The sequence below is a fragment of the Salmo trutta genome, chromosome 34 (assembly GCF_901001165.1).
Source record: "Salmo trutta chromosome 34, fSalTru1.1, whole genome shotgun sequence".
Taxonomy (NCBI): domain Eukaryota; kingdom Metazoa; phylum Chordata; class Actinopteri; order Salmoniformes; family Salmonidae; genus Salmo; species Salmo trutta.
In genome coordinates, this window is record NC_042990.1 from 30,391,230 (window position 1) to 30,410,941 (window position 19,712).

The following is a 19,712-nucleotide window of genomic DNA, read 5'->3' on the forward strand; positions in this document are numbered from 1 at the left end:
GACGACTGTTGACTGGCGGGCAGCTCTGACGACTGTTGACTGGCGGGCAGCTCTGACGACTGTTGACTGGCGGGCAGCTCTGACGACTGTTGACTGGCGGGCAGCTCTGACGACTGTTGACTGGCGGGCAGCTCTGTGACGACTGTTGACCTTGGCGGGCAGCTCTGACGACTGTTGACTGGCGGGCAGCTCTGACGACTGTTGACTGGCGGGCAGCTCTGGTGATGGTTGACTGGCGGGCAGCTCTGGTGATGGTTGACTGGCGGGCAGCTCCGACGACTGTTGACTGGCGGGCAGCTCCGACGACTGTTGACTGGCGGGCAGCTCCGACGACTGTTGACTGGCGGGCAGCTCCGACGACTGTTGACTGGCGGGCAGCTCCGACGACTGTTGACTGGCGGGCAGCTCCGACGACTGTTGACTGGCGGGCAGCTCCGACGACTGTTGACTGGCGGGCAGCTCCGACGACTGTTGACTGGCGGGCAGCTCTGACGACTGCTGACTGGCAGGGCTGGGGACACGCACCTTGGGCTTGGTGCGGGGAGCAGGGACGGGCCGGACAGGACTGGGGACATGCACTGTGGACTTGGTGCGGGGAGCAGGGACGGGCCAGACAGGACTGTGAACACGCACTGGTGAACTGAAGCGTGGAGCCGGTTTTGCCACTCGTCCTGGCTGGATGCCCTTCCTAGCACGGCATGTGCTGGGCATGTCCACCGGACGCACCGGGCTGTGCGGACGCACTGGCGACACAGCGCGCAACTCCGCCTCCCATGGCTCCTCCTCCAGATCTTCCTTCAGCAGGTCCTCAATAAACCACCTCATCTGCGTCTCCTCCTCTGCCGTCATCCCCCACGAGAGCAGTGGTCTGGGCTCCTCCTCTGCCCTTCCGGACCACCCCATTAGCCCCCCCCCAAAATTTTCTTGGGGGTGTCTTCCGGGCTTCCTCGACCGACGCCAGCGACCCCGTCTGCTGGCCGGCGTCTCCTCCATTGACCGGACCTCCCTCTTCCGCTGCTTGGTCCCTTGGTGGTGGGTAATTCTGTAACGGCTGTCGTCTGAAGAAGTGGACCAAGGTGCAGCGGAGTTAGTGTTCATTATTAGAATTTAATGTAAACAACATGAACACTATACAAAACAAGAAAAGAGTAAACCGACAGCAAACAGTCCTGTCTGGTACAAAAACACTGACAGAAACAATTACCCACAAACCCAAAGGAAAAACATGCTCCTTATGTGTGACTCCCAATCAGCAGCAACGAGCTTCAGCTGTGCCTGATTGGGAGCCACACACACGGCCCAAAACAAAGAAATACAAAAACATAGAAAAAGGAACATAGAACGCCCACCCAATGTAACACCCTGGCCTAACCAAAATAAAGAACAAAAACCCCTCTCTATGGCCAGGGCGTTACATAGGGTAATAGATAGGGCCTGGAGTACTGCTAGGGTTATAGATAGGGCCTGGAGTACTGCTAGGGTTATAGATAGGGCCTAGCCCTTATTTTGTAATGCACAGGATGCAACCCAAATATTAAAAAAAAAATTAGCTCATGGTGAATTTATTTAGCACCTATTTATTTGATTTATTATCTTTAAAAAATAAACTCTTAGAAATCCTCAAAGGCCCTTTGTCAGGTGTTGTTCTGTTCCTTCTGTTGGTTGTACCCTAATTCATCTCATCTTATCCCCCTCTCCCCTTAACCCCCATCACCCCTGTGTTTTGCATTAATATGTATGTTTTTAATGATACATAATGACGGGCAATAAAATGTTAGGGTAAGTCAAAAAGAAAAAGTGTGTTGCCATGGCAACCACCTGTGCTCCGGCAAAGAGCAGAGTGCATGCGGTCATGTTGCTCACATTATGAAAGCCTGCTTTAAAATGGAGTGGAGGCTGGCTGCACACATGCACTGTAATTGCCCATGCCATTCAGCACTCCTGCATTGTGCGGCTTTGCGAGCCGGATAAATGGCGGCAGCAACACTGCTATTAAGGGATAAATCTATTAGGGAACCATGGCTTGGTCTCTGTATCTAAACTTCATTTGGTGTGTTCGGGCGGTGGGTAGGGGATACCAAATGATAAGGAAGCAGAAATGTCTGCTTTGATGGTTCGATCAAAGCCACGTAATCAGAAACCTTTGTTTGAATGCGTCCATTTTGTTTACAGTGACATCGTAGGTTAGTCGTCATGTATTTTGTTTAAGCTCGTTTTTTATTTTTTTTAAGACATTCTGATTTCACTAGACAATGAGATGGATGATTATGCCTAGTGCAGAACAGACAATGGCTACGCGTGTCAACATCACCCCCTTTTATGTTCACGGGAAACAGGAACGCATTGTTTTTCAAGTATTGGCAAGGACCTGTTGAGTGACCTCCCTGACAAAAAAGAAAGTAGGAAAACAAGCCACTTACACAATCATATTATGATATACTCCCTCTAGTTAAAATTAGAGTCTTTTTCAGGATATGCATACTGCATACATTTTTTCTTTCCAATGCGTCTGCCTCTGTTTTTACCCCAGGTAGGATTCTATTTCACAGAGATGAGTCAGGGCGGGGTAATCGTTTCTGTGAGTAGAGGGGGTTTGGATGTACGTAAACAGTGTAATGCATTTCTTTGCCTCCCTCTGTGACTGTGTAAATCAGGTGATACACTCACTGACAGCCATCACAGTCTCTCTCTATCTGCCTGGAAATCACTTTTCTCTCTTGTTATTCACCCTCCCCAGACTTGGCTGGCTGAGATAGATACACTCCCTCTCTATGTCTGCAAATTACTCATTCAGCACATGTAGACATCCCTACTTCTGGCTCAAAGATGTGTCAGAGATGTTTCCTCCCTCCTCTCTCTCTATCTCTCTCTCTCTCTCTCTCTCTCCCTCCTCTCTCTATCTCTCCCTCTCTCTATCTCTCCCTCTCTCTCTCTCTCTCTCTCTCTCTCTCTCCCTCCTCTCTCTATCTCTCTCTCTCCCTCTCTCTATCTCTCCCTCTCTCTCTCTCTCTCTCTCTCTCTCTCTCTCACACATACACACTTATTTTTCTCTTTCTCTCTTTTTTCCGATGGAAACCTCTTCAAAGTATGAAACCCTCAGGTTAGTCTCTGGGGTTAAAACTTTGTAAAGAGAGCATTCTGGGAAAATAGCAGTCCTCCCAGCCAGCCATGCGCATTTTGGTGTGGTCTTGGTTGTCTGCTTGGAAGAACCCAAAGCATCCAGCCCACCAGCCGGACAGCTAGCCAGCCAGTCAGTCAGCTAGCCAGCAGTCACCTCTGGGTGGAAGGCTGTCAGTGACAATAGCAGGGACATGGGGTTTATTGAAGGGATCGTCTTTCCTTTTACTAGCAGGGATAAAAGCTGTCTCTCCAGCCTAATCCGCCCAAATGTTTATGCTGTAAACAGTGTTCTAGACCCTCGCTAGCTGCTGAAGATGACAGTAAAGTCTAGACTTTCATAGACACCCTCGAACAAAGACATGAAGGATGTCTACCTCCACATCGACTTTGTACAAACAGACACTTTCAACCTTTGTTGATTTCTGACTCTCAGTCTAAGATTTAAAGTGAATAACAATCCCGTCCATGTGGTATAGCATTAACTGTGTACGTCTTACATTTCCCAGAAACATAGTCTCATGTTTGTAAATGCATATGTTTGTGCACTGTTTACTCAGACCATGGACATGCCTAGAAAAAACCTGGTCCCGTGCCATATAAATTGATGGTTGGTAGATACTGTTGGTTGATTTGATTATTGGAGTCTCTGTTTGGTCTGCATTGCAAAGTGATGCCATCTCTTTTTTGGGGGTAATTGTTTTGTAGTAGTCATAGCAATGCTAATCAACCATCATAAGCCTCATCCCTGGCACAATCACCACTGTGTGTGTGTGTGTGTGTGTGTGTGTGTGTGCGTGCGTGTGTGCGTGCGTGCGTGCGTGCGTGCGTGTGTGTGATATACCCCCTGAACACTCACATCTCCTTCTCCCAAAGTCATCTGAATACCCCTGATAATCAACAGCAGTGAAAGTTACAGTAAAATGCTCATAATCCGTGTCTAGAAAAATACTGAAACGCTAACAACATAAATTAATGTAAGCTGATATGCAGACAGTATCTGTTTTCTCCCCTGCACTCGTCTGTATTATTGTCTACAGTAACTTATGAAATTACCTTCCAAATTGGTAATTTTTATGTTTCAGAAAATGTTCCTTTTCAACGTTCAATATGCTTCCAGCCGCGAGAGCTGTAAATATGTTAGCTTTTCTCTAACAGCCGATGCATGGACTCAGCAGCGCGCTTTTGTACCCCTCCACCCACTCCCTACCAACAGCCCCCTGTTCTAAAACTGTCAGCTAGCTTAGTTAATACAACAATTACTCTTGACTTTTCAACACGGCAGTTTTTTCTACACTGTAAGGCAGGCAGAGCATGCATACAAGCCTTCAGATTCCAAATGAATCCATCTTTGAATTTCATCAGTAACAAAATGAATTAGAGTAGCTAGAAAAATGTAATCATCGCTCCCCTGGAAATTGAAATAGATTAGAGATGCATGCTCAGGGGACTGCTCATTAGGACTGACCCCGCGTAATTATAGTATCCATTTGTGAAATTCATAATGGACTTGAGGCAACTTTGAACTGAGCATGAATTAAGACTAGATTGCACCGTGGTCCCCAGGGCTCCCATGGATCAGTTGGTGTATTCTCTCTTTGTTATAGATGATGTGGGCATATTAGAGAGAAGTGTAGTACAATGGTATTAATGACACATACATTCTGTAGCCTACACATCAAGAGAGAGAGAGAGAGAGAAAGGGAAAGAGAGTGAGAGAGAGAGAGCGAGAGAGAAAGAGAGAGAGGGAGAAAGAGAGTGAGAGAGAGAAAGAGAGCAAGAGAGAAAGAGAGAGAGAAAGAGAGAAAGAGAGTGAGAGAGAGAGAGAAAGAGAGAGAGAAAGAGAGTGAGAGAGAGAGAGAAAGAGAGAGAGTGATAGAACGAGCGAGAGAGAGATCGAGAGAGTGAAAAGATTGAGAGAAAGGGAGAGAGAGAGAGAGAAAGAAAAAGAGAGAGAGACAAAGAGAGAGAAAGAGAGAGAGCATGAGAGAATTTACCCTCCTAATACATTGTTGGGCTTGTGCACAAATGTACATTTTTGTGCTGAAATATAGGCAATACAGTAAAAGTCAAAAGATATCCGTTCAAAACTCCCTTTGTGCTTGTACACCTGTTTATAATGGCAGAGGGGGAAATGTAAAACGTCATATTTAATCCTTTTTACATGTGTAAAGTTGCCCGTCAACGTTATAGCAGCCAACTCAGCCTGGCACACTATAGTGAAATGAAGAACAGAGTCCTTTCAAAACCTTTTTTAATGTTTTCATTTTCCTACAGTCATACTCATTTGATTTAGGACATTTCACTCAGCTGAGAAGTGGCCTACTTGAATTAAGATTGACATATATTGATAGGCTGTTCTGTCGATTGGTTTTGTCACCCAGTAAAGCCCAGTGTTGTACATTGAAACTTGTATAGTTCTCTTAATGATTGCACTACACGTGCTGTAAAATGTGTCAAGTATGAACAAGTACAAACTACTACGTTTGTATCCCTTTTTTGCTTGTTTTACTGATAGTCCTCTGCTTTTTCATTGTGGAACAGGACATTATCTGTAGACCTTTAGAGGATATCCTAACATTCACCTTCCTGTCTCTCTCTCTCTCTCTCTCTCTCTCTCTCTCTCTCTCTCTCTCCATCAGGTTGATCTCCTTCCAGGAGTTTGTGGCCTTTGAGTCGGTCCTGTGTGCTCCAGATGCGCTCTACGTGGTTGCCTTCCTGCTGTTCGACAAGACGGGCAAAGGAGCAGCCACCTACGGTACGTAACGTTCCCTCTCTGATTTGATTGACAGCTCTATTTCCAACCCCCTGGTTTGATTTGTGACCGCTGAAGTACAAAACAATGTGGACACTTATAGCTAGGATATTCATATGGAAGTGAAGGAAGAATTCTTAAAGCTGTTCTCAAGTACACTATAAGCTATTTTATTTACTGAAAGTACATTTCATTGGACTTTTTTTTTTTTTTTGTTATTTTGGAAGAGGTAAAAAGACATCATTTTTACTCAACAAAAAAAAGACCTAAAAAATGATATTGTCACACATAACCATGAGAATCAATGACAGTCACCTTAGCCCCTATGGAGATGACAGATATTGGTTTTGGAGGGGTGGAGGGGGAGAAGACATGTCTGTCTGGCGGAGAGGAGTGTGTTTGTGATTGGGACCATTACCTAGAAGGCTCCAAGCCCAGAGGTGAGAAGAGGAGACATTTTTACGTGATTCACATTTCCCTAATTGATTTAAACAACCTTCATTTTGCCTTCTGTAGGTGTGCCAAATTAGCACATTAGGACTGATTTGAAATGCGGCGCACATATCTTGGGCACAAACAGAGAGAAAGTAAATTCCGTTCTAATTGTTGGTAGTCGGCAGGGAGTAAGATCATTGTGGTTGATTATGTATGCACATATGTAAATGTTCATATTTAAAAGGAGCAATTAGACTATTTATCAGTGACGTGGTGTATCTGGTTTGGTAATTAAAAGCTGTGTTGTTTTTCTGCCTTCTGAAAGGTTAATGAATATAGCCTACTCCGACGCTACCGTGGCTATGCTAGGACATGCAACAAGAAGGGGAAAATGGCATGAAAAACATTACACATGCTGTTTATCGCTCATGTTCAGCTACCATTTCACCCAAAGCAAATAACTTGTGATTGAGATTATGGTCTTGTCAAAGTCGCTTTATTGTGATCCATTACATGATTTTATCTCTTTCTTCAATTTTTCATGAGATTAAATGGCCTTCTCCAACTCAACCAAAATAACAAGTCAGTCCTTTATAACCTATTGACAGCATGAATTGCTGTGGCTTAGTTCCATTAAAGACAGTTTGTTTTTCCACATCATAAATGGTGTTTTGTTATTCATTTTTATTACATTTTTGTACGTTGTTTTCTTGTTTGTTAATAACCTGTGTAATTCCTATTAAGTGATCGCGGAAAAACAGATATTTTTACATGAAGGGATGAATGCACTGTTCATTTTAAGTGTTTTATAAAAAGTAAATCCATAATTTCGTGGAATAGAGTTAATTAAACTGTGACATGAAACACACATTAAAACAGGATTCAGCCAAAGAGACCAAAAAGAGAAGAATAAAAGGTTGCCTGAGTGTTGACAGGTCCATAAAGGCTGATAATATAAACGGTAGGTCTGGAATAGGGAATGGCACTGCAGTGTTACACTGCCCAGTAAATGCAGCATTTTTATTGCCTCATTAAAGTGTAAAACCTGCTGGAGCTGTCTTGTTCCGAAAGGTATGGCCTGATCTGGTTTGCATCCCAAACTATTCCCTAAATAGTGCACTACTATCGATCAAAAGTATTTATGGAATAGGGTGCAATTTGGTACGGATCCTCTCTCATTTCTCTTTAAGTTATTCATTCACTGATACATACTAGTAGGTTTGAAAGACTTTTTTTGTTTAGTGGTGTAATAAGAAGTAGGTTTCTTTCAGACTATCTGTTGTTTTGGTTTCTCTGATAAGGCTGGTGATCAATGTCTCCCACCTACATTACTTCTACTGAATGAGATTGTCAGAATTAGAAAAGCGTATAATCACATAGCTTTGCATACTTTATAGCTACGGTAGATGTCAATCCATCATCGTTGTTTAGACCTATGGTTTCAGGGACCTGTAACTTCCGTAATTATTAACACATACTTTTCTAATAGGAAATCTATAAAAAAATAAAATGGTCAATGATGAACATTTCTACAATTTGATAGAAAATAATAACACATTTCTTCCTGACATAATACACAACATTGTCTCCCATGTCTGCAAGTAACCGAGTCTTGTGAAGCAATGCTACTGCTAACCAGCCATCTACAATAGTCTGTTTGTCAGCAGGGTCAGAATGAAAAGGGGACTGATTTCATTAAAGGTGCTCGTCTTGTCTGGTCTCTCCTCAGAGGACGTGAAGCAGGTCTTCAGCCAGACCACCAACCATCAGCACATCCCCTTTAACTGGGATTCTGAGTTCATGCGGCTGCACTTCGGCACAGAGAGGACCAAGCACCTCAGCTATGGAGAGTTCACCCAGTTCCTCCTGGTGGGTTGATATTCTCTATATCACCTTGCACTCACATAGAGTGTCTCTCTCTCTCTCTCTCTCTCTCTCTCTCTCTCTCTCTCTCTGTCTCTCTCTCTCTCTCTCTCTCTCTCTCTCTCTCTCTCTCTATCTCTGTCTCTCTCTCTCTCTATCTAACTCTCTCTCCTCTCTCTCTCTCTCTCTCTCTCTCTCTCTCTCTCTGTCTCTGTCTCTGTCTCTGTCTCTCTCGCTCTCTCTCTTGTCTGAGTAAATGTCTTGCTCTTTTTTGTCCATGTCAATGTGTCTTTCTGTCAGTTAGTTTGTCCTTTACCTCCTCTCTCCCTTTGTGTCTGACTCTATCTGTCGAGTTCTTTTCATTTTGCCTTCAGACCCTGCATACCCATTATTTTACAAAGCCAGTGAAACCCCAGCAGTCTGTGTTAGATCTTTACTCTAACCTGCTTGTCTGTATTCAGACTCTGTGTGTGATGACCATGGTGTGTGTGTGTGTCTGTATTCAGACTGTGTGTGATGCCCATGGTGTGTGTGTCTGTATTCAGACTCTGTGTGTGATGACCATGGTGTGTGTGTGTATTCAGACTCTGTGTGTGATGACCATGGTGTGTGTGTGTGTCTGTATTCAGACTCTGTGTGTGATGACCATGGTGTGTGTGTGTGTGTGTGTGTGTGTGTGTGTGTGTGTGTGTGTGTCTGTATTCAGACTCTGTGTGTGATGACCATGGTGTGTGTGTCTGAATTCAGACTCTGTGTGTGATGACCATGGTGTGTGTGTCTGTATTCAGACTCTGTGTGTGATGTCCATGGTGTGTGTGTGTGTGTGTGTGTGTGTGTCTGTATTCAGACTCTGTGTGTGATGACCATGGTGTGTGTCTGAATTCAGACTCTGTGTGTGATGACCATGGTGTGTGTGTCTGTATTCAGACTCTGTGTGTGATGTCCATGGTGTGTGTGTCTGTATTTATATTCTATGTTTGATAACCAAGGTGTGTGTGTCTTTATTCAGACTCTGTGTGTGATGCCCATGATGTGTGTGTCTGTATTCAGACTCTGTGTGTGATGCCCATGGTGTGTGTGTCTGTATTCAGACTCTGTGTGTGATGCCTATGGTGTGTGTGTCTGTATTCAGACTCTGTGTGTGATGCCCATGGTGTGTGTGTCTGTATTCAGACTGTGTGTGATGACCATGGTGTGTGTGTCTGTATTCAGACTCTGTGTGTGATGCCCATGGTGTGTGTGTCTGTATTCAGACTGTGTGTGATGACCATGGTGTGTGTGTCTGTATTCAGACTGTGTGTGATGACCATGGTGTGTGTGTCTGTATTCAGACTCTGTGTGTGATGCCCATGGTGTGTGTGTCTGTATTCAGACTCTGTGTGTGATGCCCATGGTGTGTGTGTCTGTATTCAGACTCTGTGTGTGATGACCATGATGTGTGTGTCTGTATTCAGACTCTGTGTGTGATGCCCATGGTGTGTGTGTCTGTATTCAGACTCTGTGTGTGATGCCCATGGTGTGTGTGTCTGTATTCAGACTCTGTGTGTGATGACCATGGTGTGTGTCTGTATTCAGACTCTGTGTGTTAAAAGCTATGGTGTGTGTATGTATTCAGTGTACTATTAGATGCCCATCCAGCCTCGGCCTGACACACACAGACTTAGGTTCCTCTACTTGGTCCTGTTTCCCAACACAGCTCATCATATTGTCCTGATTCTACTTGGTCCTGTTTCCCAACACAGCTCATCATATTGTCCTGATGCTACTTGGTCCTGTTTCCCAACACAGCTCATCATATTGTCCTGATCCTACTTGGTCCTGTTTCCCAACACAGCTCATCATATTGTCCTGATCCTACTTGGTCCTGTTTCCCAACACAGCTCATCATATTGTCCTGATTCTACTTGGTCCTGTTTCCCAACACAGCTCATCATATTGTCCTGATGCTACTTGGTCCTGTTTCCCAACACAGCTCATCATATTGTCCTGATGCTACTTGGTCCTGTTTCCCAACACAGCTCATCATATTGTCCTGATGTTACTTGGTCCTGTTTCCCAACACAGCTCATCATATTGTCCTGATGCTACTTGGTCCTGTTTCCCAACACAGCTCATCATATTGTCCTGATGCTACTTGGTCCTGTTTCCCAACACAGCTCAACTTGGTCCTGGTTCCCAACACAGCTCATCATATTGTCCTGATGCTACTTGGTCCTGTTTCCCAACACAGCTCATCATATTGTCCTGATGCTACTTGGTCCTGTTTCCCAACACAGCTCATCATATTGTCCTGATGCTACTTGGTCCTGTTTCTCAACACAGCTCATCATATTGTCCTGATGCTACTTGGTCCTGTTTCTCAACACAGCTCATCATATTGTCCTGATGCTACTTGGTCCTGTTTCCCAACACAGCTCATCATATTGTCCTGATGCTACTTGGTCCTGTTTCCCAACACAGCTCATCATATTGACCTGATGCTACTTGGTCCTGTTTCCCAACACAGCTCATCATATTGTCCTGATGCTACTTGGTCCTGTTTCTCAACACAGCTCATCATATTGACCTGATTCTACTTGGTCCTGGTTCCCAACACAGCTCATCATATTGTCCTGATCCTACTTGGTCCTGTTTCCCAACACAGCTCATCATATTGTCCTGATTCTACTTGGTCCTGGTTCCCAACACAGCTCAACTTGGTCCTGTTTCCCAACACAGCTCATCATATTGTCCTGATGCTACTTGGTCCTGTTTCTCAACACAGCTCATCATATTGACCTGATTCTACTTGGTCCTGGTTCCCAACACAGCTCAACTTGGTCCTGTTTCCCAACACAGCTCGCCATATTGTCCTGATTAGGCATTAATGAAACACTGAGGTTATACTTTAGACCACGCTGGCATTTGTTTTCCATTACAGTTAAGTGACGTAACCACCAATATAAACCCACTCCACCTATACACCCTTCTATCGAAAACAGGTAAACGTGTTCTCTTCCATAAAGGATAGTATCAGCCGTGCTGCTGCTGCCCCGCATTCCTTTTGTATTTGTGGTGTGCTAGCCATTTTCCAATATGATGTCTAGACGTGAAATCAGGGGAGAGGGAGACTGGAGGAGAGGAAGAGTGGGGGAGAGGGAGAGTGGAGGAGAGGGCCTTGCCAAGTTTGCATCTACACTCACTATATCTGAATGAGCTTTCTATGTTACACTTAACTTGGACCAGATGGGTTACACTGTGAAGAACACACTGATATTGTGTGTGTGTGTATGTGTGTGTGTGTGTGTGTGTGTGTGTGTGTGTGTGTGTGTGTGTGTGTGTGTGTGTGTGTGTGTGTGTGTGTGTGTGTGTGTACGCACGCTCATGCATGTGTGTGTTGTAGCCAGTTACATTAGGGAAATATTTTGCATTCAGGGCTCGCACAGTTCGACTCCAGTGGTTTCCAATACTTCATACCAGAAGTACAGCAGTAATGCTCATAGCTCAACTATGAAATACACATTTCCTATTTCACTCACTTCATTTAGTCAGTTTGCCCCAATTTCATAGCTATTGATTCATGTCATAATAACTGAGTCAGAAAAGTCATTTTTTCTGTGGTTCTTATTTAATTCAGGGGCTGTGATTTAAGTGTTTTCCCAGTAGTAGAGGAGAAAATGGTTGTTATAAATCCACTTAGACCTGAGTGAAGACCTTTACTGTTATTTTAAGTTATTCAGTTATTTTAATTAACTACTATTTGAAAATACTATAATTTCTATTCCCCCTTGTAATGTGAATGATAATACAGATTTAAGATGTGTATCTCACAGTTAAGCGCAGTAAATGTGTAATAATACATACTTGTATTATACAACAAATATACTGTATGTACATTCAGGGGACAGTTTATTAGGTACACCCGTCTAGTACCGGGTCGGACCCCCCTTTGCCTCCAGAACAGCTTGAATTCTTCGGGCATGGACACATTGCTCAATTGGTATCAAAGGACCTAACCTGTGCCAGGAAAACGTTCGCCACACTCAGTCAACTTACCTGGTTAGATAAGGGTTAAATATATATTTTTTTTAAATGACACCACCGCCACCAGCATGTACTGTTGACACCTGGCAGGATTACACCAAATCCTGATTCAACAGGAACTGGGATACATCGGACCAGGCGATCACGTGCCCACTGGGGCCGCTTCTTCTTGTTTTTAGAGTGGTACCTGGTGTGGTCGTCTGCTGCAATAGCCCATCCGTTACAAGGACTGACAAGTTGTGCATTGCGAGATGCCGTTCTGCACACAACTGTAGCTTGCACGATTTTTGACATTTTCGTTTCACCTCTCATCGGCAAGCTGTTTTTGCTCACATGACTGTGTTTTTTTGTTTGTCGCACCATTCTCTGTAATCCCTAGACACTGTTGTGTGTGAAAAGCCCAGAAGGCCGGCCGTTTCTGAGATACTTGAACCGGCGCGCCCACCATTTTCGTGAATGGGGTGGTGTACCTAATAAACTGGCTACCCAGTGTACTGTATATACTGAGGTTTATTTTCAGTGGTTTCCCCAATGGGGTTACTCATCCTTATACATTGTGTTTACTTGCATAATCATCCATAATGATGACGAGCCAGATGCACACAAGATGGGATTATCCCGGAAAAACATTTGCGCTGCAAATTCCTCGCCAATTACTGTCTCGATGGATGCCAGAGATTCTCCAAAATTACATGATTTGCATTTCAAATTGCACCCTATTCCCTATATAGTGCACTACTTTTGTCCAGGTCCCATAGGGTACTGGTCAAAAGTAGTGAACTATGTAGTGTATAGAGTGCGATTTGGGATACAACCATTATTTTTTTTCTCACTAGCAGGGTTTTTTCAGGATCAGAAATGAGCTTAGGTGGTGGACGTGGCAGGGGCAATGGGCACAGTCAGCCAGTCAGCGCGGCTGAATTTTAGAGGCCCCCATCTTGGCTGTGTAGAGAAATTTGTACATTTTTAAACTTAGAGAAATTATTGCTGTTTTAAAGCAAATTTCCTGTAATTCTACACATTTTTCCATGGAGGTGAGAGAAAAATATATATATTTTAAAGCTAATTTCATGCGATTCTACATGTTCTGCCATGGAGCTGAGAGAACCTTTAACAGTTTTAAAGCACATTTTCTGCAATTCTACACATGTTGCCATGGCTAATGCTGTGTTCCTATGCTCAAACAATAATACAATCAATACGGCTAAATTCATTGTTTTGGGAATTTTGGCACCAATATACAGTATAAGTCTGTGGCTGGCACACTGAACATGGATGGAGGGCATTAAAGTGGCCTTGTTAAGTTATGTCTGAGCTTTTGAAAGGTACAGTCTATGATCTGGGGTTGTGTTTTCAATGGTAATTTCAATGCTTGATATTCACCAATTTAGCTGGGAAAAAAACAGAATCCCAGACTGTAGCCTTAAGGGTTAGTAATGACTTTAACCTGGTGTGTGTTGATCGGAACCACTGGGAACAGTTAGAGGGAATCTGTACAGTATTTCTCCTGCAGGTATTCCATTGTTTAAAGACCTTAAACAGCAGGACAGACGCCAACGCCTCTCGTATTGAAACCCAAAACAGAAGTGGCTCGTGAATTGTTTTTTTATTCCGTCCAGTCCAGGGACAATTAAAGTGAGTGTAAATGCTGTGGCGGTCTGTGTATTGGTCGTCAGAGGCTAAGCTCTCCTCCTGAAATGAAAACCATGTCTCTAAAACACTCACAGTTACAATAAAACTGTAAACTGACTAGATTCTGGGCCGCAATTGTTCTGTTGTTCCATGTGGTTGTGGCAGTCCAGGCAGCTCCTAACTCTGCTCAGTGTTGTCCAGCCTAAAGAGCTCAGGGATATTTTTCCCCTTTACACACACGCTTTTATTTTCTCTTTTTCTCCTCCTTTCTCTCTTGTTTTGACTATACCGCTCCAGTTCTTTTTTCATTCGCTGTTTTATCTGTGGTAGTTTCTTTCCCCCCTCACATGTTTATTGGTTTGGACCTATTCATCCCAAGTTCAAAAACCAACTGTAAAGAGTCTTGGAAATGTCCCATACCCAAGTGATTTGTTTATTTGCAATATGTTCCTTTGTATGGTTTCCATTTTGGACCTCCTCAGTACATTTACTATAACCTCCCCTAATGATGACTCTCCTAACTGATGGTTGTATGGCAGTAGGTAGTTGACGAGCTCCTATGCGGAATCATAAGTGCTTGTTCCTGACACCCTGCTCTCACAGAAACCTGGTTTGCAGATCACACCTCTTTTGGGAGAAATGTCTCTACTTATTCTCCCCTTTGTATTCAGCTTTATGTAGGTGTCAATCTCCTCAAATTGTTTTCTGGAGTTATTGAGCGTAGCCTGGGGCCTGTTATGTTATCAAAAATGTTACTCACTCAGACTTAGACACTGAAGTTCTTATGACACAGAATGGTAGGGAGGAAGTAGAGTTTTATAGTCAAAATCCTTAGAAAAATAATATTCAATAACATCTCTAATTTACTGAAATAAAGTCAGTAAGTAGCCTATTGGTATTCAAGTTTTACAGTTATTTGAATTGTGGTATTTTCAGTATGAGCCCAGAGGAAGCGGTATTGTTTACAGGGTGTCTCACGAGACGTGTGGTCACAGGTACAGTAGTGATAATGGCTTTTAATTTCAAAGCCCCACTGGAGCCTTCCCATGAGCCTGTCTGTTGTCTCTACGGTCCACAGAGGAGGAAGTTGCTGTGCCGTGTGTGTGTGTTGTGAAATAGTGAGCAGTTAGGTGATTAGCCAGTCTGCATGTGTATCCCCTGGAGTGCCTTAATGGGGGATTTGGACTGGTGAGAGAAACACAAGCGACGCCCCACTGCAGCAGCATGAGGAGAAGGAGAGGACAAGAGAGAGGAGGAGGAGAGGAGAAAGGAGAGGAGAGGGGAGGGGAGGAGAGGACAGGAGAGAGGAGAAAGGAGAGGAGGAGAGAGGAGAGGAGAGGAGAGGAGAGGAGAGAGCAAATTACTGCAGCTCCGCCAAACGCTGGTTCCCTGTAACTGAGAGGGAAAATGGCGTCAGGGGGCTCATCAACGGCAATCCTGCTTCTCCGAGAAGTGTGTGTGTGTGTGTGTGTGTGTGTTTGTAGGTACACCCTCATCTGAAGTCATTAAAATGTTATAAGAGGACACCATTTTGCACAACATGTCTAAATCATGTCACAGAAATATAATGTTACCGGGTTTAACCGAACAGGACGATGTCTCTGTGTCCGTGTGTTTGTTGCTCTATGTCTCTGAAGCTAGGAATGTCTATGATTTAAAGGGTATCTATGTGATTTAAAGGGTATCTGTGTGATTTAAAGGGTATCTATGTGATTTAAATGTGATTTAAAGGGTATCTGTGTGATTTAAAGGGTATCTGTGTGATTTAAAGGGTATCTGTGTGATTTAAAGGGTATCTGTGTGATTTAAAGGGTATCTATGTGATTTAAATGTGATTTAAAGGGTATCTGTGTGATTTAAAGGGTATCTATATGATTTAAAGGGTATCTGTGTGATTTAAAGGGTATCTGTGTGATTTAAAGGGTATCTATGTGATTTAAATGTGATTTAAAGGGTATCTGTGTGATTTAAAGGGTATCTATATGATTTAAAGGGTATCTGTGTGATTTAAAGGGTATCTATGTGATTTAAAGGGTATCTATATGATTTAAAGGGTATCTGTGTGATTTAAAGGGTATCTATGTGATTTAAAGGGTATCTGTGTGATTTAAAGGGTATCTATATGATTTAAAGGGTATCTATATGATTTAAAGGGTATCTGTGTGATTTAAAGGGTATCTATGTGATTTAAAGGGTATCTATATGATTTAAAGGGTATCTGTGTGATTTAAAGGGTATCTATGTGATTTAAAGGGTATCTATGTGATTTAAAGGGTATCTATGTGATTTAAAGGGTATCTATGTGATTTAAAGGGTATCTATGTGATTTTAAGGGTATCTATATGATTTAAAGGGTATCTGTGTGATTTAAAGGGTATCTATGTGATTTAAAGGGTATCTATGTGATTTAAAGGGTATCTATGTGATTTAAGGGTATCTATATGATTTAAAGGGTATCTGTGTGATTTAAAGGGTATCTATGTGATTTAAAGGGTATCTATGTGATTTAAAGGGTATCTATGTGATTTTAAGGGTATCTATATGATTTAAAGGGTATCTGTGTGATTTAAAGGGTATCTATGTGATTTAAAGGGTATCTATATGATTTAAAGGGTATCTGTGTGATTTAAAGGGTATCTATGTGATTTAAAGGGTATCTATGTGATTTAAAGGGTATCTATGTGATTTTAAGGGTATCTTAGAAAAAAGTTGCCATCTAAAACCTAAAAGTGTTCTTCATCTGTCCCCACAGGAGAACCCTTTTAAGAACCCTGGTTCAAAGTAAAGTAGAACCCTTTTGGTTCCAAGTAAAACCGTTTTGGGCTCCATGTAGAACCATTTCTACAATTATGTTAATGGGTAGGGTTAGGATTAAGATTAGGTTTTTGGGTTCGGGTAATTGTAAGAGTACGGGTTAGGGTTTAGGGAAAATAGGATTTTGAATGGGACTGAATTGTGTGTCTCCACAAGGTTAGCTGTATAAGACTGTGTGTGTGTGTGTGTGTGTGTTATTAATCTGTGTGTGTGTTCCTCTGTCTCCTCCCCAGGAGATGCAGCTGGAACATGCGCGGCAGGCCTTTGTTCAGAGGGACAAGGCCCACAGCGGCTCCATCTCCGCCCTGGACTTCAGGGACATCATGGTCACCATCCGGCCCCACATGCTCACACCCTTTGTGGAGGAGAGCCTGGTGGCGGTGGGTCTGGCTCCCTGGTTCTTCTCCCTCTCTCCCTCTATCCCTCATCCTTCTCGCTCTCTTCCTCTATAATTCTCCCTTTCCTTCCCCTAACGTGTCATTAAAGCCTTTTACTGCAGTGGGCTAAATCAGGGTCACACAGTCTTTCTTGGTAGTCTTAAACAATCTACATCTACAATCTACATCAGCATCTACTTGAAACAAAAGTATCCACCTCACACACATGGTTATGGGCTTAAACAAGAAGACACCTACACCATGTCAGATATAGAGGTGAAAAGTATTCCATTTTCAGTCTGCATCCCAATATTACACTTTATATACATCACAGAAGACTGAAATATAACAAAACTGTTTGACATAGAAACACTGGATTTTCAACATTTAAAAAAAAATATATGTTTATTAATGATGAAATTATAAAAAATATGAATAACATTCCACTCGTGAGACCACTAGGTCATTTGACTGCAGGAAAGAGCTACCTTAAACCTCTCTGGCATCAAACCAGGCAGTTAAATGTCTCTCCCTTCACACACACACACACACACACACACACACACACACACACACACACACACACACACACACACACACACACACACACACACACACACACACACACACACACACACACACACACACACACACACACACACACACACACACAGCTGTTTTGGTGTCCTCTCTTTTTCTCTCTCTGTGTGTGATGATAAAATGAACACCAGTATGGTATGTTTGTGTGAGTGAGTATGTACAGTATGTGTCACGTCACACGTTTGTTTGTGTCTCTGTCTGTTTTCCTCGTGTGTGTGTGTGTGTGTGTCTCCCTCCACATCTAGGCCATTTTATAAACACCTAGTGAACTCTGTCATTTCTCCCACATTGTTTACCTCATAAACCAGCCATCTCAGGGTCCATGTTATTAAACACACACTCACTGCCATTACAGCAGATGCATTTAAGACAAGGCTGTGTGTGGAACCATGCCTACACACTATACACACATTTACACACATTCTCCCTCTAATCTCTCTCACACACACTGAAAAATGATAAATGATAAATAGAATGCTCAGTTTTCCCAAATATTTGATTTTCTCTCCCTTTGTGTCCCTGTACATGGCTAGGGTGTAGATTTAGTGGCCAAGGCACAGTAATATGATGTTTCAGTGAACAGCAGAGGCTGCTTGGATTTTGGATGTTAGATAAATGAATCTTTTTGTCAGAAGAGGAGAAGCTTCAACCCAAGTAGCCTCTTCCTCCTTCTGCAGATGGCTTCTCTCCCTCACTGCTAGCTGTGTTGGGCGCACTGCTGTGTCTGTAAAGCAAACAGCGCCATCTAGTGAAACGGATGGTTTCCAGTGTTTTCTCCCCACCCCCACAATCTAGAACAGTACAAGATAAAGTACTTAAAGTACTTTTAAACAGACTTAAATGGAGAGACATAATTCCTGTGACAGTTAATCTACAGTGAAAGAGTTGTGTTGGGAGGACAGTGTGCAGTGAAAGAGTTGTTTCGGGAGGACAGTGTGCAGTGAAAGAGTTGTGTTGGGAGGACAGTGTGCAGTGAAAGAGTTGTGTTAGGAGGACAGTGTGCAGTGAAAGAGTTGTGTTGGGAGGACAGTGTGCAGTGAAAGAGTTGTGTTGGGAGGACAGTGTGCAGTGAAAGTGTTGTGTTGGGAGGACAGTGTGCAGTGAAAGAGTTGTGTTGGGAGGACAGTGTGCAGTGAAAGAGTTGTGTTGGGAGGACAGTGTGCAGTGAAAGAGTTGTTTCGGGAGGACAGTGTGCAGTGAAAGAGTTGTGTTGGGAGGACAGTGTGCAGTGAAAGAGTTGTGTTGGGAGGACAGTGTGCAGTGAAAGAGTTGTGTTAGGACAGTGTGCAGTGAAAGAGTTGTGTTGGGAGGACAGTGTGCAGTGAAAGAGTTGTGTTAGGAGGACAGTGTGCAGTGAAAGAGTTGTGTTGGGAGGACAGTGTGCAGTGAAAGAGTTGTGTTGGGAGGACAGTGTGCAGTGAAAGAGTTGTGTTAGGAGGACAGTGTGCAGTGAAAGAGTTGTGTTGGGAGGACAGTGTGCAGTGAAAGAGTTGTGTTGGGAGGACAGTGTGCAGTGAAAGAGTTGTGTTGGGAGGACAGTGTGCAGTGAAAGAGTTGTTTCGGGAGGACAGTGTGCAGTGAAAGAGTTGTGTTGGGAGGACAGTGTGCAGTGAAAGAGTTGTGTTGGGAGGACAGTGTGCAGTGAAAGAGTTGTGTTGAGGACAGTGTGCAGTGAAAGAGTTGTGTTGGGAGGACAGTGTGCAGTGAAAGAGTTGTGTTAGGAGGACAGTGTGCAGTGAAAGAGTTGTGTTGGGAGGACAGTGTGCAGTGAAAGAGTTGTGTTGGGAGGACAGTGTGCAGTGAAAGAGTTGTGTTAGGAGGACAGTGTGCAGTGAAAGAGTTGTGTTGGGAGGACAGTGTGCAGTGAAAGAGTTGTGTTGGGAGGACAGTGTGCAGTGAAAGAGTTGTGTTGGGAGGACAGTGTGCAGTGAAAGAGTTGTGTTGGGAGGACAGTGTGCAGTGAAAGAGTTGTGTTGGGAGGACAGTGTGCAGTGAAAGAGTTGTGTTAGGAGGACAGTGTGCAGTGAAAGAGTTGTGTTGGGAGGACAGTGTGCAGTGAAAGAGTTGTGTTGGGAGGACAGTGTGCAGTGAAAGAG

At 43.5% G+C, this 19,712-nt stretch overlaps 1 protein-coding gene across 1 annotated transcript in view; it reads left to right on the plus strand.

Annotated features, from left to right (window-relative positions):
* The window catches only part of LOC115173243 (calcium-binding mitochondrial carrier protein Aralar2-like), a 69,246-nt gene that overhangs the window by 12,943 nt on the left and 36,591 nt on the right, over positions 1–19,712 (plus strand). Inside the window, exons 4-7 of the mRNA XM_029731159.1 lie at positions 5,760–5,875; positions 8,037–8,176; positions 16,873–17,074; positions 18,150–18,175. Of these exons, the coding sequence (XP_029587019.1) occupies positions 5,760–5,875; positions 8,037–8,176; positions 16,873–17,074; positions 18,150–18,175 (484 nt within the window). The remainder of the gene's footprint in view (positions 1–5,759; positions 5,876–8,036; positions 8,177–16,872; positions 17,075–18,149; positions 18,176–19,712) is intronic.